Source organism: Corvus hawaiiensis, chromosome 4 (assembly GCF_020740725.1).
Source record: "Corvus hawaiiensis isolate bCorHaw1 chromosome 4, bCorHaw1.pri.cur, whole genome shotgun sequence".
NCBI lineage: Eukaryota > Metazoa > Chordata > Aves > Passeriformes > Corvidae > Corvus > Corvus hawaiiensis.
In genome coordinates, this window is record NC_063216.1 from 30,594,521 (window position 1) to 30,615,530 (window position 21,010).

At 47.2% G+C, this 21,010-nt stretch overlaps 1 protein-coding gene across 9 annotated transcripts; it reads right to left on the bottom strand.

Annotated features, from left to right (window-relative positions):
• Nucleotides 1-1,513: 1,513 nt before the first annotated feature.
• On the bottom strand, nt 1,514-20,695 carry NFAM1 (NFAT activating protein with ITAM motif 1). 9 transcript variants are annotated; one of them, XM_048301607.1, is made up of 8 exons: nt 20,064-20,151; nt 19,169-19,390; nt 16,828-18,786; nt 14,454-14,792; nt 13,300-13,409; nt 10,721-10,819; nt 6,084-6,170; nt 1,514-3,467 (listed from the first exon to the last, which is right to left on the bottom strand). In XM_048301607.1, exons 3-8 carry the CDS (start codon nt 17,213-17,215, stop codon nt 3,408-3,410), a joined length of 1,083 nt encoding a protein of 360 aa, XP_048157564.1. In that variant the 5' UTR covers nt 17,216-18,786; nt 19,169-19,390; nt 20,064-20,151; the 3' UTR covers nt 1,514-3,407. The 9 variants fall into 9 exon arrangements, with proteins under 9 accessions (XP_048157564.1, XP_048157567.1, XP_048157565.1 ...); XM_048301610.1 differs by lacking the exons at nt 16,828-18,786; nt 19,169-19,390 and adding an exon at nt 20,382-20,695 and having other exon boundaries at nt 20,064-20,170; XM_048301608.1 differs by lacking the exons at nt 16,828-18,786; nt 19,169-19,390 and adding an exon at nt 20,382-20,695 and having other exon boundaries at nt 20,064-20,175.
• Between the last annotated feature and the right edge of the window lie 315 nt (nt 20,696-21,010).

Consider the following 21,010-nt stretch of genomic DNA (forward strand, 5'->3'; position numbering starts at 1 on the left):
GTTTCACTGGCGTTATCCACCACAGTAAGGTCTTGTCTGCAGATAAAAGCAAAATATAGTTTGCACTGTTTCATATGACAAAACAGTACCCATGCAAGAGCTTGTCCTCTGCAGAAAAAGATCAAACCAACAAAGCTCTCAAGTGCACTCTGGTTTCTGCCTTCTCAAATGAAGATCTGCTGTAAAGCATAATGAAGGAGTCCATTTAAAGGGAATAGATGACCTCAGTGTCACCAATACCCTTTGCAGCAATGCACTCTCAGGACCAAAGGCTTGTGTCTGGTGAAGAGGGCAAAGGATCCTAGTCCTAACACAGCACCTCCTTCAGAAGAAGGCAAGGCAGTGCATTTCCACCTCACACCACTGCTTACTTTGATAACAGGTCTCCACTTCCCTGAAATCCTGTCAACAGAAAAGGATAATTCAACACCTGGGAATCAAAGGTTATACCACTATAACCAGGGGGCCTGCTCTGTGCATAACAGCACCATCCTGGGGGGAGCTGAGGCCCTTAGAGACACAGTTTTTAAGAGGAATCCATTCTCAGCATTCATTTTAAAGCAAAATGTGTAGGGTGAACACAGTAAGCCAGTCACTGCTTCCCACATTTGTGGAGCTGGGGAAACTGATCCATAATTGCCTTTTTTTTTTTTTTTTCTTTTCCCCAATTGCCTAGAACTTAGAAATGAACACGTTTCCTCTTGCTAGTAATACTCATTTTCTGCACCTATTCTCATGGGCCACAGAGACAGGTAAGACAAAAAGACCAAATGACAACAAAAAGATCAAATGACTGCCTTTTCCCTGAACAAATCTCTGCTACAAAGTAGCTATACCAATATTATATAAATTATATTTCCTAGTCTCCCTACCTGTGCCTTCAGGCATTTCCTCATACCACCTTGGAAAACTCCATACCATTTAAAAACATCCCTGCTCTCATAGCCTTCTGCTTTATGCTTTTCTCTCTCACACACGCTGTTGCTGCTGTGGCTGCCCATGGTGCATGATGCTAAAGAAGTGATTTTAGATTGTGGCTACATAGCTTTAAACTTCCTTTTTCTCATGCAGCAGCCTTTTAGCCTTCCTCACAGGGCCAACCTGAAAGCCACTGAAATCAACGCATCGACCCCCACCCCGACTGTGACAAGGTCTGGCACACAGCCCAAATCCCCACAGTTGCCAGTGTTTCTTGAAAATTTTTACTTTTTCACTTAATTGATCAAAACCTGGTGTGATTCTTCCAGTACTTTAGCACTGACTGTTCTAGAATAGCATTTTCCATTCCAAATACTGTTCTTTCTCTCATGTTTTATTTTAAACAGCTTCAGCTATTTAATATATAGAATTGTTCAGGCATAAATGTAAGAAACATGCTACTTAAAAAGGTAACAGAAACACAAGACAAATCAACTCACTGCAAAGAGAGATCCTTGCCAGGAAATTTCCAGTAGCACCCAGTATTTTTAGCATTTATAAAATTTAAAAAACAAAACACAAAACCTAAGCATCATTATTTTGAAAGTTTTTACTTTTCATCTAATCCACCAGCATCTGCTGAATATTTTATTGCCATACTGCAACATATTTATAATTCATCTCATCATTTCTTCAAATTTGCTAAGGAAAGGAATTGTTAAACCTCTACAATCCTCTGTAAATTCTTCTGTGAACACAAATGTTTCCTGGTCATATTAGTAAAATCTAAAAATTTTTGCATCAAAAATATTTATAATTGTTGTGATCACTTAACAAATTATAAATGGGTCTAATAAGCCATGCTGTCCATTCATTGCTTTTTCTGAAGTGAATTTCTCAGCACTGGGAAGAGAAAGAGCATTTTTCTGTGGTTAAAGAAAGTCCAAACTGCATGTTTGAAATCTCTTCTAATAAAAAGAGCAAAGCAATAAGCGGATTATCTCTTTAAACATAGTATAGGAAGGTTGGAGGCCCCGGAGACATTTTCCATAGCCTCTATCTCTGATACATAGCAACATTATCTTCAGCTAGAGAGGGTCCTATGACCCTGGAGCTCAATTTTAATTTGATCTTCTTCTTTAAAGAGGTTTCTACAATTCCTCTCAAGTTATGCTGCATATTCTTATTTTGGGTTGGTTTTGTTTGGTTGTTATTTCGTTGCTGTTGTTTTAAAATGAGATAAAACAGCCTCAGCTTTTTGATCCACTGGTTTGATCGTGTTATACGGATATTTAATGTAACTTCTTCCCTATCAGAACCAGAATATGCATCAGCACAAATGGTAGGCAAGTTCCAGCTGACAGGGGAGAAAGAATTTGGATAGAAAGTTCACTTCTAAGGCCTCCCTCCTCCTTTCCTCCAGTCATTCTAAGTTTCAGAACTGGTCTCCCTGGCCAATAATGTACGGTGGGGGAGTAAAAAAAGCGGCCAGCTGAAACAAAGGCAAACCTGCTGGTTTTAGTGGGGCAGAGGTACCATGCCTGCTCCCACACAGGTTCGAAATCCCAAGTGATAACAACGGCCATTGCCAAGAAGAAAAGGAAACTGCAGAGCTCCACTTGGACTTCTGTGGGCTGGAACCTGGCCGCAGACCCGCCTGGCTTAGGAAGCCCTAGCAAGGGAGTTTCCTCACGTTCCCACCTCCTTGCTCCTCTTCCTTGTTCTGGAATGGGCACTGTCACCGAGACATGTTGTCAGAAAGGGATATTTTCTCTGTGTTCCTTTTCCCCGCCTTTATTTCTGTCAGTGCATCCAGTCCTCACCGTGTACTGCTGATATTGCTGAAGGGGAAGCATTTACTTGGAGGCACTGACTTGAGTCGCCCGAGTAAGGTCACAGCAGGCATCTGTGACTACTTGATGGGATTAGCAGATTATGAGAAAGCGTGTTTGCGGTGGCGTTCCTGAGAAAGAGAAAATAGACAGGTGGATGCTTGGATCTGGTTTAAACTACGCATGAAGTCCTGATGGCCATTTTGGCAAAGCCACAAGCACAGGATCAGATGGATGGCTGCAGGTCAGGATTGGAACATCAAGTCAGCAAGCAGAGAGGTCTCTGGATTGTCCTACCACTTGAAGAGGATCGAGAGTTAAGTATTTCAGCCGGGACAGGTGAGAGAAACCTTCACAGATTGCCCATTCCCAAGATAAGTGCTTGACAAAAGCAGCTTTTCTTTTGCATCAAACAGCTTTGCTGCAAAATAGCTTTGCTGCATCAATGCAGACTGAGCCCCGAGGGATTTTAACAGATACATTCTGTTGTTAATGAAGGGCAGTTTAGAAAGAGCCAGGGGTTCACAATCCCCTCGTGGTTGTGCTCTGAAGTCACTGTGGATCTCTGCATGTATCTGCATCTCATCTGGGATGTAAGAGAGTAGCTCTGCCATACAGAAAGATGCCTGGTCCACATAGGGTCAGATATCTTTCCTGTTAGATATTCTCATACAATGTATCAGAGGATTCTTCTAGAGTTTCTTGCTTCTTAGGTATCTGCAGAATGATGAAAAGAAGAAAAAAAAAAAGGAGGAAAATTATTCAAAAGATGATTAATTAGCTCTTAATAAGCAGACACTGACGTTTGTTCTGCTAGAAATGGCTATAAGTGATCTGCTGAAACAGAAGTCACCACAGTGAGAAATGTTGCTCCACCAGAGACGAACGTGACTAATCCAGCCCAAGGGATAAAGATGCCTCCTTTACTAGTCACTCTTCCCCAAAAAAACTGTCAGACAGGGAGGGGAGGGAAAATTGGACTCAGTAAGAAAATAAATCACTTTGGATTCTGTGAAGGAGGAATTCCCTGACCTCCTCAATCCTGTTTCTTCAACAGTTGAGTCTATTCCTCACGACCGTTCCTTGTGTAGACAAGGCGCTGACAGACTGATATTTTAAGTGCTGTGTGGCACAGGCCTGCTGTAAGCAAGGTTACATAGCAAGCAGCTGAAAATGCCACCGGCTGAACTAAGCCCTACCTACACTAGCATTTTCTCTGTTGCCACCACCAAAGGGAAACACTACAAAAGTGCTGAGTGGAGGCACCTCCAAAGCATGCAGGATTAACCCCTTGCTATCCAAACGGGCCAACAGTCCAGAGTGACAGCATGCAAATGCTCTTTGCAAAGGCTTTCTGCCCTGCTTCCCTTTACAGCTCCCCCTCTAGGCGCAGCATCCCGCAGCAAGGGTTGGGCTGGGCCCTCTGAAGCAGCGTCAGCCATGCTTCAGCAATCTCAGCTCCCACTCACAGGCCAAACCCACTGACCCACAAGTCTCACTCTTAGGGAAAATTTCCTCTTATATTCTGGCAAAGACAGCTGTAGCACAAGTGTCTCAGGTGGTCACAGCCCAGGATGACTAAGGGAAGCTGATCAAGGTGCTTGCAACCATAGTGGATAGTGCAAATTCTCCAGTGCTGAGCTCATGGGATCCTGCCACTCACACTTCCCTTCCTTCAGACCAACACAAGAACTGAGGACACTTGGAGTTGTCTGCTCTCAGTGTGAGAGTTCATCCCATCCCCTCTTTGTTTTCTTCTCCTCTCTTTCTCCCATCTCTGCTTTGACCTTTACTCCACCCTGGCCGAGACTGCCAGCACCAGACCCATTCACACACAGATGCTCCTCTGCTGTTGCTTTGTTGCTGCTCTGTTTTACAGACCCTCTGTCCCTCCAAGCAGCAGTTGAATAGTGTGGGCCACACACAAGCAACTCAGCACAGCCCAGACAGCTCCCTGGTAGGGAAAAACCCCACACATACTTCATCTTACCATCCAGATTGAATAATTTCAAAGGGGGCAGCTGGTAAAGGTATACAGAAGAATAAACAGGATCAGAAAGAAGGACCCTATCCAACTAATTCAAAATGCAGCAAAACACAAATGCAGGGATGCTGTCTTTTCCTGTGCATCGTATAAGACAAGCCTATATAGAACAACCCATCCTTCCCCTAATAGTCAGGGACCTGCCACTGCTTTTGCTACCACCACCATGGTGGTGCCACAGCAGTAACTGCAGGAAGCCAGTGGCCATGGGACCAGACCATGTGGCAAGTAGCTCTGACACAAAGGAGGTTGCATTATTTTAGACCACCTTTTCCTAAAAGGTGGGAGTTGTGAAAACATCACGGACACTGGAAAATACTGTCCTTCATGAAAGAGAGGGATGGTACAACCAGGGGAGCTCTCTCCAATACAACATTAGTGGGAGGAAGCAGCAGACATTTTTCAGGAACATTTTCTAGCATTGGAAGACAATATATTTTTTAAGCAGATAAAAGGTCTGGAGAAGAAAAGAAAAATTAAGTTCTGAGGACAGGAAGGAAATGTTCCCTGGGGTGCCTGATGCAAGTTTTGTCCATATGAAACAGCTGATTCCTGCCAAAGACAGGGTAGAAGGCTGTGTGGGCCTCTGATCTGCTTCATGTGGCCCCCACAATCAATTTACACCTGCATATTCCTAGCTGCCTCTATTTTCACTGTTAGTGAATTTAGTTCCTTGTCTCTCACTCACAATTCTCAGCTCAACAAGAAGATCCAAGTCCAAAACATACCCACACTGCCTTTTCTGAGCACGAGAGCTGACAGCAGAGATTGTATAAGCCCAGCCTCTGCTCAAACCATCTTAGCTTCTGCTACCATGAAATGACTCTCAGGTTCTTAATGCTGATGAGAGGAAAGTTGTGTTCAGGATCTGCTGCTGGTGCACAGATTCCTTCAGCCCAGAGGATGTCTCAGCTACCTAAATAATCTGGCAAGGCCAATAATGGGACCAGCACCTGTCCAACTCTTCATGAATGCCCGTCTTGTTCAGAGGGAGCAGTGATCGCAAACCCCTCAATGCCTTTCAGCATTTGTCATGCAGCAAAACATCTGCACAAAACCATGAGTGCCAGAACCGGTAGAGCTCCAGGAGCCAGGGTGCTGCTGGAAGAGGGAAGATAGGCTACGTGTGTGCAGCCCAGCTGGTGAGTGCATGCCACGTTCCGTTTTCCCCTTTTGGTGGGACTGGAGACACACTTACTGCCTGCTAGGTCATGGGATTGTGTGGGGTTTCTTTTCCCCTGTTCCCAGGGCATATAGGAACTTTCCAAAAACACAGCCCTGGCCCTTACCTTCCCTGGAGGATTCTTTCTGTGTGATGGGTTGTTTGTGTTGTTCTCGAGGCTAGAATAGACATCAACTTGCTGCACATCCAGGCTCTGCACAGAGAAGAGAGAAGAAAGTAGGGGTCAAATAAAACACTCAGGTTTAAGCCAACTAATTACCCCCTGGGTTGTCCCCCTATCTCATGCCTGATGTTTTTTAGGAATCCCTGCCATCTCCAAAATTTTGAAGTTCCCGAGCTTAACCTAGGCAAACAGAAAATCCTTTTCTCCTGAAATCCCTGGAGTGCAGCTGCATCACCTTTTTTCAGACTTACAGAGACAGGCTTTGATGTTACCTACCCTGTGTAAGGCAGTGGAGAAGAATGCCAATGCCCCTGCCTCCCTCTGCTCCAAAATTGTCCCAGGATGCAGAATAAAGACCCCTTTGCCACATGGAACAACGTTGTGCACCAGAGGGACCACAGGTAAGGGGCGGTGCTCTGCATAGCCCAAGCCTGTTTAGGTGCCTGACAACCACAAGCTCTCGTTCATGATTATTTTGGGGACACACAGGTGAGAAAACAGGAGAGGCTGGGGGTCCTGAAGCACAGACGCTGTTGAAAATGAACTCCATTTCTGTTTATTGTCTGTTGGGGGTTTTTTCCCAAGCCAGAACTCTCCTTGCTTCTTTGAGTGAGCAAAGAATAATAAAAGAAATCCATATGCTCCCAGGCCCTCAAACATTACCATGGTCCCACACAGCTACACAAACACACACGCCCTGCATGCATATGCACCCATTGTCCCCCAGGTAATTGTGTCACAGGAGATGCATGTCAGTTTGAGTGATATTCCAGATCTGCCTGAAGGATCAAACATAACAATCAGGAGGACTTTTCCATGTGTGTTTCAAGGATGACAGCAGGTTGCCAAGGTGGCTGTTTCTCTGGCAACAAGAAGATGGGAGGAGCTCCGGCTGCAAGAGGGGCAGATGGTATTAGTAGCAAGAGCAAGCTGCCCTGTAATGCAGTGAGAAGGATGAGCAAAACATGGAGGCTTCACTGGGGGCTGCCAATCACTTGAACCCTCACTATTTCATCCGGAGTTGCAAACACTCAGCATCTTTAAGGATCGTGGCTAGCAGGACAGTGCTTTGAACAGGACCAGAGGGTAGAGAAGCAGCACTGGGGAGTGGGCCTTGGAATAAACAGGCAGTCAGACATGAGTTTGCCACAGTGAATGGGGCACCACACGGCTCTCACATTCCCACTGCTACTCATCTGTCTGCTTCCTGCTCCCAAAAACCTCGTTTGCCTACTCAGACATCCCCACTATTTGCATGCGCACATATGCACACAGAAAATTCTATTTCCCCTCCTCATTTTCAATTCTCTTTGTGATGCTCACAGTGAGGACCTCATCTTATGTGCTGAGTTTCCAGAAGCCTGGCTCCATGTCCCCTTGGCAGGACAGGCAGCCTCTGTCTCTACTCCAGTCTGAAGCCACTTGCAAGCAAGGAGGTGTTTAATCCCCCAAAAAAGATTCCTTTCCCTCCATAAGCCTTCTTCCCATGGAGGCTGTTAACAATGCTGGTCCTTTTCAGCCAGTTGGAGAGCTGGTGTCTCCAACCAACATTTGCAAGTTAATTACTTTTACTTGGTCACTGATCACCTGCGAGTGTTACAGTGGAGGCACACAGGCCACTCTCCTCCCTGCTGACAGATGCTTTCCTATCCCTGAGCAGCCTCCTGTCTCCCTCACACCTGGAAAAGCTCCTGTGCTCTGGAACCTGACTGCAGCTGCACTGCAGGAGTTCTGTTTGCTGCTCAAAAAAGCTTGTTTGAAGTGTAAAGCAGATGAAGCAAGTCCCTCAGATTGTTATTTCCAAGCTGCTCATTAACTAAGCAGCTAAGCTGGAAGTCAGAGGATATACAGGTTTGGTTCCGGGCAGTGCAGTAAGGTAGAGCTACTCTACGGCTGCAGGAGGACAGAGAGGTCAAGGAGGTCAAGGAAGGCGCTATAGAGAAAACAAAGTGCATTTGTAATAAGCTGCCCCCTTACTATCAGGCCTTTTGCTACGTTGTATGCTTTTCACTGCATACAGCCACCCCCAGGGACCACAAGGTAAATAGTGGCACCTGGAAGAGCCACTGGGGAAGGTATTTTCTCCCAGGAATGTTCAGCAGGACAGCTTTGCAGAAGGTGTGTTAGGACCCTTCCCACACCAGGGATGAGCCCAGCTACCATGTGGGATAACACAGAGTATTTAATGAGCTGTGCCAGGCAGTTCCAACAGCATCTGTTACTTTGATGTCCAGTGCTGCCTCCTCTTGCTTCTGCTCCCAGCTTCAGGCCTGCAAGGACACTGTGGTTCCCTGACCTGATTTTTCTCCAGACTCCAGCCTCTTGCTTTCCCACACAGATAGCACAGCTGGCATGTGCTGGCCTCCTGTCCAGTCCCCTGATCTCTGACCTCCTTTATCTCATCACTGGGAGTTACTTCTCACTTGTCCTTCCTTTTTTTCCTTGCCTTAGATTACCCCAATGCTGAGCACAGATTTTTTTCCCTTCCCATGCATTAAGCACTGAGTTCAACACCCACCAGTAGATTTTCACAACTCACCTAGTTTCAGTTTGCAGGGCTGGGTTTAGACCATGCAGAGCCCCAACAAAATTTAGCAGTGGGGCACCAGAGTTACCATTCTAAGGAAATCAGGTTTGTCAATTTTCTATTCCCTTTGCCTGTCCTGAGGGCCCATCCAATGCAGGTTTCCATCCCAGGGCTCTCACCCCCTACCCATTATGCCCTGCAGGGCTGTGCTCACTGCTCTCACAGCCCTGCTCTCACCATGTGCCTTGTCTGGAGCAGGAGTTGCTGCTTCGAGCCCCCCCCCCCACTGCAGCAGCTGCTCCTCAATAGAGGAAACTGCAGTGGGCAGACTCATACCCCTCAGCACGCAGGAGATGGTCCCAGCTGCTTGCAGCCCTGCCAAAGAGGGCCAAGCCACCTGCCCCACACACCGGGCTGGCCAGGAGCCCTGCACAGCTGGTGTGTGGTTAACAGGCTTCGCAGGAAGGCTGGTTGGGCCAGGTCCATAGGGCTCCCACAAGCACAGGGGCCCAGCCAGCTCCTGGGATTGCCTGCGCCTAAGGCTGGCTCTGCTGGCTTGCTATATTAGCCTTAGTGGAGCCTGAACAGAACAACATGATGAAACATGTAATTAAGATGGAGCTAAGGATGCATGACGAGGCCGACTGAGCGAGAAATGGATTTGATTTTTTTTTGTCTCCTTGCAGAAATCATCCACTTCAGCAGGAAACTACCCATTCGGATTTTTATAAGCCTGAATTAAAAAGAAATTACTTGATACAAATGAAAAGGTTTATAACCTGCAACCTCCTTTACCCAAAGCATTGCCTTTTGCCCAGAACAAACATATCACATACAGTACCATCTTTTAAACTGCTAGTCCAAAAATTAAAGGGCCACAAAATGGTGCCCCCTCACCCCCCCACAGTGAGAATGAGAAGGGGCAGGCCCATCCTCTTGTAGATAACTGCCCCCGATCAGGTCTCCTGCCTCCCTGGCAGAGCTTTCCTCCTCTCTGTAGTACATTCTCCAGAGCTTTGCTTTGTTTAGTTTAAATGATTAATGCAGCAGAGCTCACAGGTTTTCCTTGGAGAGACTTTTCCAGCCCTTATAGACCTCACAGACAGAAAGGTTTCCTAATATTCAGGCAACATCCTTCTCTACTCACTTTCATTTTATTCTTCCTTGTTGGTCCTACAGATCACAAGCAAAAAAAAAAAAACAAACCCTTCCCTTCTTAGTGGAGCAGCCATCCCATGGGAGTAAAAGGAGAAAAAGGAATCCATTTAAAATGGAGCTGGACAGGTTATAAATGGGATTAGGAGTCATGGTTACTTGAGGTAGCTGAGGTCTAGGCCTGACATTTCAGGGGAGCCACTTCAATCCTACTACCTATGACACTGCAGCTACTGGGCTCGAGGAGTGGGAGCAGTTAGCCATTCCTCAGGTTGGGAAATGGAAAAGGAGTTCCTATGCAAAGAAAAGGGAAATGCTTAGAAAAAGAAACTCCCTTTACTTTCTTCTTGCCCATCTCCCCCTGCTAGCTAGTGTGCCTGCTCAGGACTGCAGTGGACTGTGACACAGGCACCAGTGAAGGTGCCACAGCAGAAATTCAAAACAGCTGGGTGTTGTTCAGGGGAGCACACCTCTCTGCCCCTTTCCTGAGCCATCATTCTCCAGTTGGGAAGGGCATGTCCTTGAGACACTCTGCAATACAAAGTGGGGCCGAAGAGTCCCTCTCCTTCTCGACTTTCGGAGACCCTTCTACCTCTTCCACTAGGACCCCTCTCTGGCCTCACACTTGATGCTTTGTGCTGCTGGCAGAGGGAAGGCTGCTGCTCAGCAGGGCATGGGGCAAGGCTCGGGCACTGGGGAGGCCATGACTAGGACCAGAATGAAGACACACCCAGTCCTGAGGAAAGCTAAGCAGGGCAAGGTCACTAAGACCAGGATGGTATGAGGGTATTGCTTATGTTTCACATCATGATACTGGCATTGTCTGTACCATGGCAGGGAAAGGAAGGGTTGTACCACGATGTGGACAGAAGGGATGAAGGGTGATCCTGGTACTCACATCATAAACAGGAGGTGGTGATGGTGGGCTGGCTGAAGGGAGCTGCGTTTCCACCTTCTGTCTCAGGATATTTGACTGGTTCCTTCTAGGGCACAACACCTGCACAGCACAAGACACCAAATAACACACTTGGAGAAAACCGTATCTCCCCAAAGCTAAAATGAACACCAATGTCATATCAAAGCCAGCTGTTTGCACACCTCCTGAATGCTTCCACAGGAAAGAGTGCTGGGAGTGTCTGCACAACAGGTGCTGGTTACTTTCCTCACCGCAGGGTTAAGTGTAGAGTCCAGTGACTTACACTGGAGCAGTGGAAAGGAGAACTGGGCTCTGTGTGTACATATCAAGCACTTTCACCACTGAAACCTTACTGGAAGGGTTTAAGTATTTAACAGCATAGAACAATTCTATGGGACAGGGAGTGAAACATTGGGCCTTGGTCCTAGAGCAGAGAGGAATTTCAGAGAGGCAAAATGCAATTACTTTTATCAGCATTTGGTAAGGAAGCTTTTCCTAATACACAGAGTCTACAGAGGAGCACCCGATAATCATTAATGGTGACATATAGTCAGTGATACATTAATGCACAAGTCCAGCACGGAGCTGAAGGAAGAAGGTCCCTGCGTCTGAAATGTTTCTTGCATCAGATGAGTTCTCCTTGAACACATTCCATTCACACACAGAGAAGGGTTAGCCCTGCTCAGCAAGCAAGAGAAGAGGCAGAAAAGGCAGAAGGCTTTGCTAAGTATCTCTGTTCTAATTCAGAAAGAAGTGGGATGATTATATTCACATCACATGAATACGACAAACTGCTTTCCAGTCCATTAGTAACTAAGGAGGATGCTAAATAGCTTCTCTTAAAGATAAACATTTTTAAACCAGCAGGTCTGAGCAAGCTGTGGTGAGAAATATGGGCTGTGTTCTGCAGGAGGGCAAATGTAATGACTGCAAAATCTCTTCAGACCCCAAGGAAAGGCCGTAAGTCTGAGATTTGCTGGCCCACCTCAAAACCTAGAGATGCCAGTTGGTGAGTCATGACAGTGCCTCCCCTCCTCATCCCCACAGAGACACTGTCAAGGCAAACAGAGATGGGGGCCTGTCTTCAGCTAACTCCCTTTGCCTCTTACACGCCTTCCCCTGCATCAGACTGCCTGCAAGGTAAGTCTTGTGAGATTAGCTGGCCTGCCAACTGCTGCCATTCTGTTTTCAACCTCATGATCTCTGTGTGTGCTGAAGCCTGATGCTCCTTGGAGCTGAAGGACTGTACACACAGCACAGCCTCCACATAAAAATGCATGCAGAGAGTCTGCTGTTGTGGTGGCAGAGAGCAGCTTGGAGTTACGGGGTGTACTCTACCTAGAAAACAACAATCCCAAATTCCATTCTAAAAGATGTAAGGCTATTATTAAGCCAGACTTGAGATCTCTGGAAGAATGCAGATGATGCTAGTTGAACACCTGAGGGTGGCAGTATTAGAAGCAGTAGGCTTTCGCCAAACAAGAGGGATTCCAATATCACGACTCCAGAGGTTTTTCCACAGGGCCCATCTCATCCAGATCTTCCAGTTCTGCTTTCGGCTTTTCTTCTCCCACTCTCCAAATCCTTTCTTCCCCACTCCTGGCACCCCCTTTGCCCTCAGCTTCCCAGCTTGCACTTCCTTACCCAGCTGGTCCCAACCTGGGACACTAGTCTGCTCACCCAAGGGGCTCTGTCAATCCAGTCTGAAGATCCTCCTAGTGTTTTCTCACTCCAGATTCCAGCCCCAGTTTCCCCCCAAGGCTCATTCTTCCAGCCTCACAGAATCACTGCTGATGGAAGGTGTCCCTGGGGATCGTATAGTCCGATCTTTCTCCCTCCCTCTTCTTTTTTTCCCCAGTTACTTGTAATTTCCACACAGGCTTCCTTGAGATTCTTGTTCTGACCTTCCCCTCTCACTCTGTCTCTTAATGTTTTCTCTGTCAAACAGATGCCCAAGGCTTTGGCCCCCATCCCCATCACACTGCAGATTTTTTCTTCTATGGTGCCCGAGCTCAGGAATGCAGCTGCAGCCTCCTTGAAACAGAGCAACCTCCATCTTGAAAGAGGATTAGAAATAGGGAAATTCCTGCCATCAGGCTTGTAACAGACTTGCTTGGGTGCACAGGACATTACTTATCTAACTGGCCCCTTCACAGGGGTTTTAGACAGCTGAACTGGTAAACTGACAGAAGCCGTGACTGAGTATGCACAAACAGCAATTCTCCAAAATCCCATCACAAGGCTACATCTCCTTGAATATTCTCAGGGCCAGCACACCGCTAGTGTGACTTCTTGCCCTGTGTCAAATCCTTGCTCTAAAGCAGAGCATGCTGTAGTCAAAATGATTGCCAGAATTTCTTTAATGGACAAATCACTTACTCGTTTTAGTCTTTCCTGTAATCTTTTCTTCTCAGAAAAACTGAACTTAAGAAAATAAACTGGATCAGACACCCAGCATGGAAAATTTCGGCATGGGGACTTCCAATTCAGCCAAGTTAGAAGCAAATGGAATTAATTCCTAGAATGGGTCAGGTATTGCTTTTCATTTGGTTATTACTTGCCTTTCTTTTCCACAGAAGCAGAGCTGTTGCGGTGATGCTCAATACAGCAAGAAGAACAGTAAGGGTAACGAGGATTTCCCACCCATAAGAGGTATTTATGTACCCTGTATCTGTAAGAAAGAAGGAAAAAGGTTCACAATGTGAGTGGAAGTTACAACCCTGCTGTATTTTTAAGCCTGGAAAGAAAGAACCTTGAGAAAACAAAAATACAGGAGCGCAGAATATGGTGGCAGAAACACACACACCCTTCAAAATGTACTCTGATTGAACAGAGAGCAGGGTGCAGCTGCAAAATCACACAGAAGGCACAGGGTATAAGCAGCTCCACTTCACAGAGGAAGGTGACATAACTATGAGAGCCAAGAAATTTGGTAGATAGAGGCTGGCAAAGGTCTTTTGTGATAGGCGCAGAAAGATGGTGGAAAGCACACAGGCCACATGAACTGAGAGGGTGGGTACTGTAGGCATCCTCTGACCAGTACAGCAAAGCTACTTCGTCACGCCTCTTTGCATTTACATTAACAAGTCCTTCATATCCAACAGTCAGTAATGCACATCCAGCCAGTCAGCAGCATGCACATCCTTATCACTTTCCTTTAACATTCCTCTTATGTTGCATCAAGCTTTCCCTTGCTTTCCAGGGTGCTCATTAACAGGCCAACCAACTCCTTGTACCAAATGGAAAAGAGGGAGGCATGTCGGTGAGTGCATAACCTGTTCGTGAGGCCCTAAAACTGAGCAGGCTGAACCTGTACACATGATTAGAGCAAGCGCCCTAATGACTGACCTTATCAGCTGCCTCTGTCACACTGCTGAAGGACAAACTGCACTGTCTCCTGAACACTGACACCTAAAAGCACCATCTGACCAGTGCCCAGGCTCCCTGGATAGATCCTGACTCCCAGGAGGCTGTGGAAGGGCATATATAAATTACTGCATCTTCAGGTCCCCATCTGTGCATTGGGAACAGCAGCACAGGTCACCTGTGCCAAGTGCATTCAACCCTGATGGCAGTGACTATTGGGCACAAAGCATTATTCGTACCTGACTTCATAGCATGTTTGGGTAGAAAAAGAAGAACAAAGATCAGGTTTGCACAGCCAGATCCAGCTGATTTTTAACCTCCTGCCCTTCCTTTCTGGTTGGTCACTTACCTCTAGCAAGGACAAACACTCCCTTTCCCGTTTTTTGGATATCATTCCATACGACCTCGCAGTAGTACGTGCCAGTAGAAGAGGTGTTTTCAAGCGGCATGATTCTGTAGTCGTAAGATAAGGCAGCAGTCTTATTTTCTTCTCCAGAAGGAATGGCTACATTTTCCTGCCTACTATAGATAGATGTCTTCTGATCCAGTGAATTAATCCAGTAATAGAAGATTGAAAATTTGGTGTATTTCGGCATGTAAGGGAAGATGACTTTGCAGGGGATGGATATTCCTTCCTTGAGCAGGGCAACCTGGATTGGAGGTTTCTGCTGTACATCGACATTTCCCCCTGTAAGGGTAATAATTGTTAGCAGTCACCTAACCTCACTTTCAGTGAGGAGAGGACAGCTGCCCCAAAGACAGGATCACACTGAAAATAACCATACACCAGGAAGCACGCCCATAGCATACAGTGTTGGCCCTTGTCAGAAGCTGAGTGATTCAGAGCACGTGCCCTGTGTGATCTGACACATCTCTTGGGTAATTGCTGTCTGATCCATGATAGCCTGCTGCATTCACAGGCTTCCCCTTTTCTCTTGTGAGTCCCTCCATACAACGCCAGCACGCAGAAAGACAGGAAATGAAGCAGGAAGTGAACTGATTTTGCAGTGGTGTATGAACGTATTTACAGAAGGCAAATAGAAAGTGATTTTCCAAGATAAATGCTAGCCGGACATCTCCTGAAACTGCCAAGGTATAAACCCTGCTTGGGAATCCATGTGTGGCTGTGTGATGGCTCTGTGGCAGTGAAGGTGTTGTACGCAAGCAGGTGTTATCAGTGGGACTGGGTATTTCTGAAAGGCAAGTGAGGAAGGAAATTGCATATTCCGTATAGGGGTCAGCACCAGGGCCATGAGAAATAGGCCACAACTTCATCACTCCAAACCTTTGCTGCTCTAAAATGGAACCAAAGTGCAAGCTTCGATGCTAGATACGGGAACTATCTGCAGATGACTGCAGATCTTAACTATTTATACATGACAGTATCTTAGGCAGAGATGAGAGAGCATGCCCTTCATGTGTTTCCTCCTAATACATACAAGGTAGTTTAAAGTGATCATCACTGTAACTCAGTAGACAATGATGGGGAACTATACCACCGTTCACTCCCTCTTTTGTTTAATAAAAAGGGAAAAAACCTAACAATGAGCCACAGGCTAGTACAGAGACTGGGGTACAGGACTTCTTTGGCTTCCCAGCCAAATCTGGATTCAGTATCAGGCAGTCTCCAGATCTATTTGTTTGTCAGCTGATATAACACCACATATAAAGCACCTTAAGAAGAGGCTCTTTGAGAAAGGGAACTGGAAACTCACACGCAAGTCTTCTCACAAAATAAAGGATTCTTTCAGAGACATGAAAAGAGAAGAGGGAAAAAAGGGTAGAGAGAGAAAATAGGGGATGGGCAGGCTTTTCCATTCATGCTTTTGATGGGATTCCCTGGAGTTCTGCATCTATGAACAGGCTCATAACAAGGTATTAAAGCTGTCCCAGAGCACAGCCAGGCTTGCTTTTCTGTCATCATGGACTAACGCTGCATCACAACAGCAGCGTCACCTCAGCACAGCAGGAGCTGGCATTGGGAAAGGCAACTCAGAATTAGCGCTGCCGAATGCTGAGCACTGAGGATGCGTGGTGGGGGGGCAACAATGGAGAGAGGGCACAGACACTGCCCAGAAAGAACTGTTGGGAAGTACCATCTGTTAAGGAAAATTCTCTACAGATCACATAGCCAGAGACAACAGCCTGACAGTAAGGAAGAGCTTAGGTTACAACACCAGATAAAGGTTCTTGGCTGTAAAAGCAACTGAGATACAGTACAGTCTCAGGGACATGCTCAGTCCTGTATACATTAGTTACACTATAATGGAAAGGGGGTAACAAAATCCTACAGACACTGCGGGAGTGATAACCCAAGCGGTTTATTCTGGGTCATATTTTTCAAAATCATTCATCATCCTTCTCCTCATCTCTACATAACAGAACACATGTGAATATAGTTTCTATGTAAGACACGGCTAAGCAGTACTGTAACAAAAGAAAGATCCATCTTCTTGCATTATCCCAGAAGCCACTAGCTTGAGAAGAACATACCAAGGAAAAAGGCAAACCATTTTATTTAGGTTGTCTAACCCCTCTCCCACATGCCCCCTTTCTTGAGGATTCACTCTCTTAGCTTTGAAATGCTTAAAAGACAGAAATAGCAGAGTGCAAATTCCTAGAGGGGATCTCTGGAAATTAGCAAAAGATAGCAGCTGGAAATGCTCTAATATGAAAAAACTTGAGAGTAAACAAAAGGAATTAATAAGAAAATATTTGTTTACCTCCACACTGAAGCAACCAAAGAAACAGGAAGATGACTTTTAGATTAGGGGCCATGATGGGGGTCAAAGGCTGTAAGAAAGCAACCAGACACAAAGATCCAAGCAAAGGAGATGGGGGTTTGTCAGGTATTTTCACGCCCAGGCAGCTGGTTGATCCCCTCCTGTTTGCGAAGGGACAGGCGGGATGTACACACACTGCATTTGGCAAGCAGTTCCTGGCAGATCCAAGCTCTTCTGCTTTTTGGTCGGGCTCCTCCCCACACCAGGGTTGATTTCTCTGTATTGCAATGATGGTGTTAGACCTACCAGTGGGTGTCCAAAGATTAGACCGCAAGCACTTTAACACACAGAGCTTTGCCTCCTGATGACTGTAAAATATCGCATGCATTTGAAGCAAACTTTGTCACCTTCCACAGTGACATGAAGACTCAAGTGTGGGATCACCTGTTTTGCCTTCAACACAGAAAACCAGTACACACATAAGTAGTACAGAGCAATGGCTCTACTGTACCCCTGACTCCACAAAATGTCCTTCCACAGCCAACTTCTCCACTAGGTCCCTTCAGAAGAAGCCACTCGTATTCACAGAGTGAGAACAACCAGACAGTGAATTCGTCCTGAACAGCTGGGCTGTTTCAGATCCACACCATGCTGGCTCTGAATCAGCTTCGCAGTGCAGGCAAGCTTTAAGTAATCTATTGTAGGCAAATCTAAGGAGAGTCCTTTGAAGAACAAAAACCACGTTTTGTGGGAGGCTCCTGCCGCCTATACTCACGAAGAGTCTTTGATTTTCAATGAACGCTTGTTTTTTGAGCTAAGACATCTGCAATGCAACAGCTGAGCAGCATCTGACTCATAAAAACACCCGTGGCTGAGAGGTCTTCACTTCTCCTTAGGCAGCTTCCTCCTTTCACACTTCTTGTGAGACAAATGCACTGTCCACAAGAAAGCACTTTGCTGCAACTTCAAGGGTGCCCACTCACATGGGGTGCTGTGCTGCAGAGACTGGTGAGGCATGGCCATGTGGGGAAAGACCTAAGGCAGCAGATGAGCCTGTAAGCTTCATGGATTCAAAAGCCCTATCAGTTGTTTTATCCCTCCAGACTTTGTTAGGAACAAGGTTTACTTCAAACAACCTTTGGTTTACAGCATTTTTCCTCTTGTTCAGCCTGGGACAGGCTCCTGGAGGAAGGGGTCTTGACACAGGGGGAGGCATGCAGCTGTGGCCACTGCAGCCCTGAGCCCAGGGATGGCACCAGTACCTTGCTGAGACCCCTGACAGATGGGGAGAGGAGCAAGTGGCTTTGTGTGGCTCTGCAAGGCTGGTACAGCAGCTGCACTCCTCCAGGGAAGGTTTAGGTCAGATTACCCAAAACCAACTCCTCTCCCCAAGACATGCTGATGTGAGCTGCACAGGGCTGGTCTCAGCTAGAAATCACTCCTCACAGGTCTTAATGCTGAGCAGCAAGGACAATCAAAAGCACTAACAAGACACTTGGGGCCCACTTGGTATTTAAGATTTGGAGGCACAGATCAGGCAGCTGTGGCTCAGGGGTCACAACAGTGTTTGAAAGCATTTCTCAGGTCTGAACCACATCTCAAGGTAGTTGGGGCAGGGAGGGAGAAGGGAGCAGAGGCTCACTACCCTCCTGTGGAAAAACTCTGCTGAACAGTGAGGGCTTCCTCGGCTCTTATATCATGCTCATCCCCATGGTAGCACACAGCTTTGCAATTGTCAGTATTGATGTATTTCTAGAGGACAGAACATGCTGCTCCTGCCAGTGATGTGTTTTAACTGTTATCAGCATTTATCTGCTTCAGGAATTCAGAGTGATAAGTGGATTAAGTGCGGTAGGTTTGTAGGGCTGCTAGGTCAACATCGTCCTTCTGTCCTTTCTGTTCTCTTCCTATAAACATCCCTGTTGCCACTCGAAATGCCAAGTCCTAGAAATATCGTGTCTGGAATTAAAAAAAAAAAAAAATCTAGCATTTCAAAAGAGATCACACATAAGACTCAGCTGTGGGATTAAAGGCACAGCCAGGCCAGAAATACATTCACTGCTGGGATTTGCTATGGTAGAGCTCACTGAAAAGAAATGGCTTTGAAACGACTACCCAGCAGCTATTAACTGCGAGACAGGATGACATTCTGTTCCTTAGAGCCTGAAGGGAGCCTGAATCTTTGAATGTTAAATTCTAATTCAATTTGGTCTGGGGATTCTGAACTGAGTTTTAACCCTGGAGACATAAATGGGAGGAAGATGAGGAAAAGCTGGGGAGTTGCTATTACCAGCCTGTAGCAGGACTGAGCTGATTGCCCCAAAACTTAGGTAGAACTCACCAGGATACCTGTGCCAAAGGAAATAAATTACAAAGCTCCAAAGGAATAAGTCATTGTACGACCTTCACTCATGCATTATACAGTACATTGGTGCATGTGAGCCAGTCCCTGCAGCATGATGAGGAGGGAACTGCCTGGCCAGTTGTAACCCCACCACAGCACCGGCTGGCCAGGATCCGTATGGCTCGGTCCTTCCTTTGATGCAGCAAATGCTGACACTTCCTGAAATTAAATACAGGATTGAGGTAGATTCAAACCAGTTTCTGTCTGTAGCTGAAAAGCGGCTATTAATTTCACTCAAGCACTTTTAAAAGCCCACAATAGCGGCCAGCACTCCCAGCAGTGAGGAAAAGCATGTTGTTCTGGCATGCACGAACAACGAGTTTGGGCAAGTGCTGCACCTACCAGAAGTGCCTGTTCACAGCTGCATCCAATGTACACCCACAAGTAAAAGCGCACACACACACACACAAGCCCACACATGCCCCCACAGCCAACTCCAGGGAAAGCACTAATTCAAACAAAAAGGCTGCTGCTAGCCAAAGCAAAAGCAATGCTGCAGAGACCACAACAAAGCCTTTTTATTGCTGGAGCATTTAACACCGCAACCATCCAAAAGAGAAACACCACTTGGCACACAGAAGAGCTGCAGCAACTCAACGAGCCTGATTGCACAGAGCGTTTCAGAGCATTCCCCAGCACGGCAGCTCTGGATTTGCTGCCTTGTCAGAGACCAGCTCAAACCCCCGTCGCTGGAAAGCCAGCCAGCGGCAACATGTGCACCTCTGAGGATTCACAATCTCTTTGACTCCTCTAACCCCAGACTCCACGGAGTACAGTTTCCCTCCGTCTGGCGGCAGGAGTGATAGCAGAGCAAGCGTGAGCAGGGCCGTACCTCTGCCAGCATTTTTACCGCTCTTGTGTGTCGAGTGCCTCTCAGCAGGGCTGGATGATGCTGAAGTGAAAGCTGCCAATGCCCTCGCTACGTTTCTAACCATCGAACTGCTCTAGGGAAGAGAATGATCAGTGACTTAATGGGAAAACAGAAAATTAGAGGTGTTGACACCCCCGTGGGGAAGGGAGGGGACACTTCTCTAATTCTCTTTCACCAGCAAAACAAGTCTGCCTCAGAAATCACCCACTCCTGCTTTTTCTCTATTCACCTGCTGGAAAGATTCCCAGGGGCTAAGTCACCACCACAGGCCTGACGTACTCTCAGGGCCGTGCCTCAGCCTCGCGGTGCTCCCAACCGTTGTCCTTCATAGGTTCCTTGTGTGGCAAGCTGTGGCCAGCGGGAATTTGCCTGGCAGGACAGCTTTGCCAATTCAGAGTGACACCTTCCAGAAGAAAATCCACCTGGCCGGGCCTGGGGCTGACGCAAGGCCAGGGCAGAGCAGGCCATGTTAGGTCCGCCTGATCCAGGGGTTTAAATCTTCCTCCGGGCAGCCCGCCCCCGCCCCCGCCCCCGCGGGAGGCTGAGCCGCGGACACCGAGCCCCGGTCCGGCCATGCCGCGGTGCCGGGGCGGGCGGGGGGGGACGGCAGCCGCTCCCGCCGACCCGCGCCCTCGCCCACAAGATGGCGCCGCCACCCCGGCCGCCCCCTCCCTCCCTCCCTCCTTCCCGCACCCGCCCACCCACCACGGGCCCAGGGCACCGGGGGACCGGAGGAGCTGCGACCCTGGAGAAAACGAGCATGACTAGGATCCACTTAAGGCAAAATTAATGCTAATTAACCGTAATCAACAGCTCGAGGAACAACTTTTACTCGGCAAGCTGCAGATACTGCAGCCGCAGTTCGCCCGTCAGGCAGCAGCAGCAGAAGACGGCGTGTAGAAAGGGAA